The 9,653-nt window shown below is 30.9% G+C and overlaps 1 protein-coding gene across 1 annotated transcript; it reads left to right on the top strand.

The window, feature by feature from the left end:
- The first annotated feature begins 2,183 nt into the window (after window positions 1-2,183).
- Window positions 2,184-9,359, top strand: LOC134706605 (COMM domain-containing protein 3-like). The gene is made up of 8 exons (XM_063565695.1): window positions 2,184-2,371; window positions 3,670-3,781; window positions 4,825-4,888; window positions 6,433-6,467; window positions 7,194-7,254; window positions 7,960-8,016; window positions 8,580-8,639; window positions 9,295-9,359. The coding sequence occupies exons 1-8, from the start codon at window positions 2,233-2,235 to the stop codon at window positions 9,352-9,354; spliced, it is 588 nt and encodes a 195-aa protein (XP_063421765.1). The 5' UTR covers window positions 2,184-2,232; the 3' UTR covers window positions 9,355-9,359.
- Window positions 9,360-9,653: the final 294 nt, after the last annotated feature.

Here is a 9,653-nt window from a genome sequence, read left to right as displayed (position 1 = left end):
AAGGTAACTTACTTGATATAGTACTAAATGTAGATGCGTATTAGTACGCTGTATTGTTTTTGATAAGTCATGAACAGGAAAATGAGGACATGAATAGTTGTGGTTAAACAAGGGAATAGAAGTCGAAAAAGATGTCATCATTGCCTAAACAAAAAGAGAAGAACAATAAAAAAACTATACAGAAAACTAGAAATTGAGCAACACGAACATAAAGAAAATCAACAGCAGTTGGATAGATGCGATTATATAGATACATGTATAGCAGTTACCAAACTTACCATCCTAGTAGTCAACACTTCGTTGTTGACATGGATACCAACTGTATTGTCATTTATATAAATTTACTGTTTACAAAAGTATGAATTTTTCGAAAGACTTAGGATTCTTTTATCACATGCAGGATAAACCTTAGCCGTATTTTGCACAAACTTTTTGGTTGTTTTTTTTTGGTCCTCAATGCTCTCCAACTAAGTACTTGTTTGGCTTTATTGCTATTTTATCTGAGCGTCACTGATAAGTCTTCTGGAGACGAAATGTACGTCTGTCGTTTTAGATTATTAGCATGGTACTTTTGACTATTTACACACTGGGTCGATGCCACTGCTGGTGGACGTTTCGTCCCCGGTGTTATCACCAGCCTATAGTAGTCAGCACTTCGGTGTTGACATGAATATTAATTATGTGGTCGTTTATATAAATTTAACGTTTTTAAAATTATGAATTTTTCGAAAAACTAATAATTAACGTAAGGGTACCCAAATTGCACCGAGTACCCAAATTGCACCTGTTTAGAAAAAATAGCAACAAAAATCTTTCCTAGAGACTAAACAATTTGTATTTTTATGATTTGATACTATGCACGTCATTCAACATAGGTAAACATATCTAAATATACACAAAACGTTCACAGTATTTATCAACAGATGGACTTGTTTACTGAAAAAGCAAAATGTACGAAAACGTCACCATGCGACGTCATCAAAACGTCATCTTTTTAAAATAAGCAAATACAATACATTATAAGTATCCATTTCGTAAAATATGAAGAATAAGCATGGACAAATATACAATTGTTCAAAATATTCGAAGAAATTAAACAAAAGCTCAGTTATTAGACTTTTGACGATGCAATTTGGGTACTCCTCATTACAGAATCATGGATAGTTTGGAGGTTGATTCAAACCCATTTTTTGTGACTCAATATGGATTAAAAATTAAATTGGTGTACCTATACAATAAAGAAGGATAGGGCTACAAAATAAACACAGTATGGACACTTTTTTCTTGATCATTAAAAAACGTAGGTGAAAAAATGTCAAAATAGGTGCAATTTGGGTACCGTCACGTTATATACCTTAGCCGTAGTTGGCACAACTTTTTGTTTTTTTGTGTCATCAATGATTTTTAACTTTGTAAGTTGTTTGGTTTTATAAGTATTTCGATCTGATCGTCACTGATGAGTCTCAACGGATTTGGAGACGACACGCACTATAGAGCCTGGTACCTTTGATAACTATTCCATTAAACCGCGAAGGACATCTTTATAGAAAAACGGTTTTAATAATGACATTGTTGTTTCTTTTTTCTTCTTCGTCAGTATCTCCTGTATAACTTTTTGTCTTTTATTATTGAAGGAAGAAATCGGTGGTAAATTGTGCACCTTATTGAATACAAAAAAGATCAGATTTAGAATAAGACATATTCATTAAAGTAAAATTAATGGTTGAAAAAAATCAAGTTCTGTCTGCTTCGTTTATTGGGAGATTGACTTTTACTTGAACTTAGTTACTCTTATGATCTTACAACTATAACTACTACAGACAGACAGACAGAATGCAAATCTAAATTCAATAATGTTTTTTTTTATAATAATTCTTTACTTTTCATATTAAGAATGTATATATGTATGCATAAACCAAGGCTAGATATGAACAAAGAGAGACAACTCCATCATCATCATACCATGTAAATGGTTTCATTTTTTATAAATAAAATTGACAAACCTCAGCGCACAGTATCATGGAAAGTTGTAATATAGATAAAAACAACGTTATATGCCTGAGTTATAACAAAATATTTAACTGAGACCAAGCGTTTTCTTTCATTTTTAAATTTATTTAGTGCATTTGATAGGACGAGATCTGTAAGGGGACGACTTGTTCATATTTTATTTAACTCTTCTGTGTTGGAAATCAAATTTAGCCTTGGTAAAATAACAGGAAAAGTGGGAGTATGGAGCTCTGTCAATCAGTTTTAGACGGAGTTGCATTAGCAGGAGAGGCGACTCACATTCCTGATGTTTGCTTCCAACATTTTATCACAAAAACAATAGAGGGCGTCCTCGATAAATCAAGTAGAAATACGATAAAAGGTGAAAACGGAGAGTCGGTGTTGTCAACATAAATGTATTTGTTCTGACAGCCTGAAGTGTCCTTAAAAAAACCTTCATTATAACCAATGCCATAATATTTTTCTATACCCCTTTATTCCTTAATGAACAAATTCTGCAACATCTGTTCTTGTAGAGGATATATAACATAATAGTTCTTCCTCCTAGACGACTTGCAAACTTGTTTAACACGACCTCATTATATACATTTGTACATGTATAATGTATGTGACAGTATGTCCCTGTCCAAGCCAGGAGCCTGGTGTTGAAAGGTTGTAAAATATAATGGAATGGGTTTTTCTCATTGTTGAAGGCTATATGGCATGTATGGTTGCTAATAATTGGGCCTTCTTTTACTTTAACTAAAGTTTAAGGGTCCCTATACTTAAGGGGTAGGATACATTCATGGTAATGGTTATAATTTAGGTATGGGATGTTTTAGTGTAGGGTTGGGTTTTATCAGGTTGGGAACAAACCCCCTGTGTATGGTGATTATACCTGTATAGAGGGATAATCCTTCTTTAGAGGGATAATATTATCCCTCTATAGAGAGGTATTTTTGTTTGCACCGGATTTAAAGCAAATTATGGCAAAATGGCATTTTCTAGTTATATTGGCTATAATCTCTAGCCTTATATGCATCAACATATGCACTTTACTAAAAATTGGGATAAACTTGCAATCTATTGTATACCTACATTGTACATGTATCTGAACACCTGATTAACATCAAAAGGAATAGGTTGACCTTTAAATTTCAGGTTAAATCTAACAATAGAAATTCTGTTCAGTGAGGCATAAGTGAGTAGAATTTACCTGATCATCACAGCTTTCAATCATGGTGAACAATAGATTTTTAGTCCGATACATGTAAGGAGCAAACTGGGCATATTAAATTAAGTACATCAATTGGTGCATCAACTGTTGCAGGTTACTGCCATAATAAGTAGAGAATGCCATTCTGCCCTCTTTTGATTTAAATCCAGTCTAAACAAAACTACCCCTCTATAGATATTTTTATCCCTCTATAGAAGGATTATCCCTCTATACAGGTTTAATCACCATATAGAGGGTTTGTTCCCAACCTGTTTATGGTAAGGGCTAGTGGGGTTAGGGTAAGATTTTAGGTTTAGAATAGTTTAGAAATGCTCTGTAAGGGTTGGACCTCTTATGTAATGTAAAAGAAGGCCAAAATGGCTTGCATCCACTTCATTTTGATTTTGGTGTATAGTTGTCTCATTGACAATGTTTATTTATTTATGTTGTTAATTTATTTGCAGATGATAAAGTGTTTAACAAATTGGACAAATCTATTCTGAAAGAAGCGTATTCAGGTGTACTGGCATTGTTATTAGAAGCAGCAAAATTTGACGCAGAGACAGCAACACTAAGGTTCTTAAAATCATAAATTTATGGGAAATCTATTTATCAAAACAAATTAATGAAATGAAGAGAGTCTCATAACAACAACACTCAAGGGACTCTTCAGAAATTTATTGATCTACATGATTCTGTGCCTAGGGCAAATAAAATGTTTTGCCCACAGGTACGATGGACTTACAAATGCTTGTCAGAGTAAAATGCTGAAATTCCTTATGCACCTACACTGTACATGTAATATATAACATTCTTCAGACATTTATAAGACATTTGTTTCTCATACATGTATGCCAGTACTTTATTTTTTTGAAACTTTTTAATATAAAATATTTCAACATTGAGTTAAAAACAGCTCAGATGAACTGAGTCCAATATGTTTTTTGTCCAATGTCCAATTTATTGTTAATTTTAATGCTGGTACTGAAAAAACTTAAAAAGACTGCCATGACTGTTGTACAAATACAATCATTTCAATTTTCGTCAATTCCAAAACTTATTTCTTGAATAGTTTGCTGCTTGAAAGGAAGACACTGTATTATAATTGATAGTCTTTGTATAGCTGTATATACATATATAGCAAGTCTAGTTATATATTATATTATGTAGTGTACAGCATCATGTTTATATGATCCATTGCCCCGTAAGATTTATCGTTGACTATTTATTCAGTCATTGTATATACATATATATATATTTATAGGCAGTGTATCTTTTAGCTACTGTGGATCAATTTATTTTCGTGGGTATCAATTTTCGTGGAATGCTGAAAACTTGCATATGCATGGATATTTGATTTCGTGGTTTTGCCAATCTTTGTATACATGTACATGGTATACAAGGCCTATTGAAAATATATGTTATTTGTTGAACATCTGAATTCGTGGTTCACTTTTTCCCACATAACACACGAAAGTTGATATCCAACAAATATTAATGAATCCACGGTATAAGGAGATTCTTAGATGGAGCCTTGTACTTGATAATGATTTTTATTCAGTTGAAACACGCTTTGGTATGTTATGTATGTCTAACCAATACTTTATTTTATTTTCCAGTGCAATATTAGAAGAATGTAAATTTACACAAGACAGGATAGATATTTTATTGCAACTTTACCAGGTTTGTTGTGTTATTAAATTAACACACTTTATTTTTTAAGCTTGAAAACGAAACGAGAAATTATAAATTTTCTATTTCAACCTTAATCTCCTGTACTTGCGTTAGGCCAGGATTTTTTAATTTGTTGGTTTACGGATCCGCCGACCCGATTTTGCTGATTTTCAAAATAAAAATAAAATCGAATTTTCAGGCTTTTTTTTATTCTCGCCGACCCTAACAAATGCATTATCCCATAAAAATAATTAAAATATCCCTTTTCATGAAATGGAATGCATTAATCACTAACAGAAATGATGAAACTTTCTGTTGTGAAAAATGAAACTTTCAGTTTACGTTTTTAAAAATAGACAAATCAATTATTAATGACCTTGAAATGTCTTTTGCGCAAATAATTTTGCAAAACGAAACCTGTGTTTAAAACCAATTACACAATAAGTTTGTTTCCCTTATTTGTCACTAGTCCGTAAGATGCATGTTCTCATATAAATAGACTTGTCCAAATGTGAACAAGTGGTCGTTCAAGACATCAAGTTAAAATACTGAATTTTAACAAATCATGTTTTATAGATAAAAAAAAAATTATCGTCCATTTGGATATAAAACGGGAATGCATGACAACAGATTATTTAACCTGATATTCTCGTTTTTCCAGTGGACGAGTCTATTACGTTTTTGACACGTGTGTTGAAACTTATTTTCGTACGACGTTTTTACTTTTTTTTTTCTTTATCAGTTTTCGTGCTTATTATTTTTCACCAAGTTTTGATTAAAAGCTAAGTCAAATAACTTACATGAATCTGTTTTTTCTCGTTTGTGAAATAACGATTTAATTTCGTCTTTGTCAGTGTACCCCTCCTTTTTTTACGGGAAATTATTAGACAATGTCATGCGATGTTTACAGCTGAGCAATAATATTTCATCAAACTAAAATTTAAGAATGATGAAAAAATAGTATGACAAACATATTATTACAAAGGTGAAATATATTTTTATTTTGCATATCAGTTTTCTGTCTTGAAAGATCTTTTTTTTTTTTTTTCCGACCGACCGACCCGACTTTTTTATGGAGAAAATCCGTAAACCAACAAATTAAAAAACCGTGGCCTTACATTATCAAATGCATTTATAATAGATTTTTAAGTTCAATTAAGAATTATAAAATATTTTTTAAACTGGTTTCTGCCAGTTAATAGATGTACCAATTTTACAAAATGTTTGAATTATTGAATATTTAACAGTCCATAAGATCACAATAAAGTGAACTAAATATTGCAATGGCCAGTAATTTGATTAAGCTCAAGATAAATTCAAGAAAGTAAATTGTACACAATGACTGCATCAATAGGGAGCAAAATTCTATTATTTATTTATTTTGTTCTGGGAAGTTTACCTGAAGTTAATTATAGTTATTTATGTTTGGTACAATGTATAATTGAAAAAAAAACATAAATTGCTACATTTTTACATTGTAGATAGATAGATAGGATTAAGAGTTCTTTAAATAGTTTTATTCTGTTTTTATAATGATTGACTTCTTTATTCAGGAGAAGAAGCTATTTATACAGATTTTATTAGGCAAGTAAGTACTTATTGTGTATAGTTAACAGCATATATAGATAGACAACTAAGTTGAACAAAAGAGAATCATGTAATTGTATGATTCTGAGTTGAGTTTTTAGTTTTGAAATTTATACGCTATGTTGGGATTTTTTTTTATTGATAAGAAACATTTCATAAAATGCCTAAAATGAAAAACAAGGGCTGTTCCGTTAAAACATACATTGCACTCAAGAAAAGGCCTTGTGTAAATTTGGCAACCCGTTGTAGATTGGTAACGGACCTACATGTATCAGGGTTTTTTCTGAGTAATTGTAGTACTTACTTCTTCTTATCTCCAACATTGGACATTGTGCGTCATGCTGTCTTGAATCAAAACACAATAAGTCTGTTGCCTAACCAGACGTGCAGAAAAGCAAAAAAAAAAAACTATGATAAATCTATCACCATTCTACCTGATGTATAGATTATAATATGTATAACATCTATTGATTTTTTTTTTAGATTTTCTCTTTTTTCACTATACAAAATGGTATTAACACCCATTTCAAATTACCTTTACTTGGTCAGTCACTCCTGTGTACAATTTTAAAATGGAACAGCCCTAAGTAAAAAATTAGCAAAAACATACCAAAAATATGAAAATTGTTGCTGATTATAATATCATTTTCTAATAAAGAAGGTATCATTTGGGAACATTATTTATTTTAATTTCAGTAAAAAACTACTATAATGATTTATTTTTCAGTATTGGTACCTCCCCACCACATATAGTTGATGTTGACTGGAGATTAGATTATTATATCAAAGTAAGATTTGTTTTTTATGTCCTTCCTAATGAATATTGTTATAATTAAATATAGTAACCATGCGGTATAATTGCATATGAGACAATTATTCACCAAAATTCAAATCAATTTGATGTCTTTTTATTCATCCCACAGGAAAATATGTACATGTATATAGACAGAATAAACTAACTTAAAGTAGAAGACACTTCAAAATATGAATTAGCAATGACTGGGTTGGTGGAATTTAGAAGAAGCTGAATAATTGGTCCTTTGTAATATACTTATGTAAATTATGGCATGCCTGTTTAGTGATATATATTAGAACAAAATAAACAAGTTTTTATTGGGAGGTTTAAACACTAACTAGATATAGGAAGATGTGGTGTGAGTGCCAATGAGACAACTCTCCATCCAAATAACAATTTAAAAAGTAAACCATAATAGGTTAAAGTACTAACTGTTTATCTATTTGAAATTAATACTGATTAATTTTTATTTACAAGATGTTCTAAGTCATTTACCTGTTTATAACCTTGACCTCTAATGAAGGACTCGCTAAGTAATATACATTTTGAATGACCTTGACTTCTTATAAAGGACTCACAAGGTCTGTACAATCTCTTACTTCAAAAGGAGAGAAAAAAAAATTAAATAATTTTATGAATAAATTGTAAGGAAAAAAAGGTATAATAAGAAATAGCAAATAAATTTTATTTGTTTCAGAGCAATCAGTTGGAAAAAGTTAACGAACCAGTTTATCTTATATCTTTAAAGACAGAGGTAATTTTTTATTTTTCAACAGTGTGACTGGTTTGTGTATTTATTCAAACCATTGTTTTGTTTAGTTATTTAAGGAATGACTGTAATATTTTTCTGTCTATGAAGAAATAACATAAAAAATTTGGTGCACACTGAATAATGTGCATAGCGGGTTATTTAACAGTGTGCACCACATTTTTTATGTTATTTTGAATAGACAGAAAAAATATTACAGTCATTTCTTATAATTTAATTCTTAATTCAATTTTAAACCGTAGAAAGCCATGAACATTTTTTGATGATGTCACGGTCACATGACTAAATTATGTCTATGGGCCCATAACAAAATAAGGTCTGCCAATCAGAAGATGTGTTACATCCAAAATTAAATTATTGACTGATGGCAGGAAATACAGTAAGATTTAAGTGAGAAAATTTTGGAAGATACATGTGCAGTACCAAGGCTTTAAAAACAGTCTTCGTTAAAATGCTATAAATAACAAAACCAGACTTGAAAACTTTAGAAATTATTTTTTTATAATTTGGAAGTCCATGTTTTCAATTGAATTATTTCAATTTTCTAGGTTCCTGGTAAAACAGATTTGGAAGAGGTGCAGTTTTCATGCTCTTTAGAACAATTACAGGTATATTTTAATTTCATTTATTTATTTATTCCCATTATCACAGGAGTGTTAAACTACTCTGTTTAATCATTTCATGTACACAAAGAAACATAATTATGTATTACTGAAAATGTTACACAGAGATGTGAAAGATACCAACGGAACATTCAAACTTATATAAGTTGAAAATGAAGTGACAATGTCATGGCTAAAAAGAAAAAGGCCAACAACAGCACAAAGAAGGCAATATAGAAAACTAAAGACTGGGCAACAGAAACCCCATCAAAAGGTGTTTGTGATCTCAGGTGCTCTTTAAGGGTTAGCAGATCATGGTCCACATTTGTTGCATGTTAGTACAAACCTGATGATAAGTCTAATTTGGGTAAGTCACATTCCAGAATTGTAGAAAGGACATTTAGGGCATTTCTGCCATGATTTAGATCTCTAAAACTGATATTCAAAAAAGGATAATGCAATTTGTTACTGAGACCTCAAAGAGGAGGGGTTCACAACGATGTTGTGCTGAATTTTTAGCTGTTGTCATCCTTTTGCTTCAGCTTTTGTCTGTATAAACAACTTCCTCACAGTATTTAATAATAACAATCATTTTAAAATGTTCAGTTGGCAATTTTTTTTTATATACATTTTAAAATATTCTTTTATCTTTTAATTTTAGGATTTTGTTGGGAAGCTAAAAGATGCCACAAAATGTTTAGAAAAGATTGGCCAAGTGTAGTATGATTGAAGTGATAGACTATTGTTATTTATTTGTAAATTGTTGATAATAAAAATTCTTCATTATTGGATGTATTACAGTTTTATTGTCAAAGTTTGATCCTGCAGTATGTCATCATCAGGGTTTTGGGTCTGTGTTCTATTTTTGTTTTAGACTTGCGTAAAAGAGTAATTGACAGTTTTGGTTATAATTTGTGAGATTTTTATACCCCACCTACAATAGTAGAGGAGCATTATGTTTTCTGGTCTGTGCATCTGTGCGTCCATTCGTTCAGGTTAAAGTTTTTGGTCAAGGTAGTT

This window comes from Mytilus trossulus, chromosome 2, assembly GCF_036588685.1.
Source record: "Mytilus trossulus isolate FHL-02 chromosome 2, PNRI_Mtr1.1.1.hap1, whole genome shotgun sequence".
NCBI lineage: Eukaryota > Metazoa > Mollusca > Bivalvia > Mytilida > Mytilidae > Mytilus > Mytilus trossulus.
Note: the sequence above shows the minus strand (reverse complement) of the source record. Positions and strands in the feature narration are given on the sequence as shown.

Excerpts from the sequence above, each read along its gene's own strand:
- LOC134706605 (XM_063565695.1), top strand. The coding sequence starts at position 2,233 with ATGGAGCTCTGTCAATCAGTTTTAGACGGAGTTGCATTAGCAGGAGAG. Across the intron at positions 8,017-8,579 it reads TTATATCTTTAAAGACAGAG|GTTCCTGGTAAAACAGATTT; the intron begins GTAATTTTTTAT and ends TCAATTTTCTAG. Across the intron at positions 8,640-9,294 it reads GCTCTTTAGAACAATTACAG|GATTTTGTTGGGAAGCTAAA; the intron begins GTATATTTTAAT and ends TTTTAATTTTAG.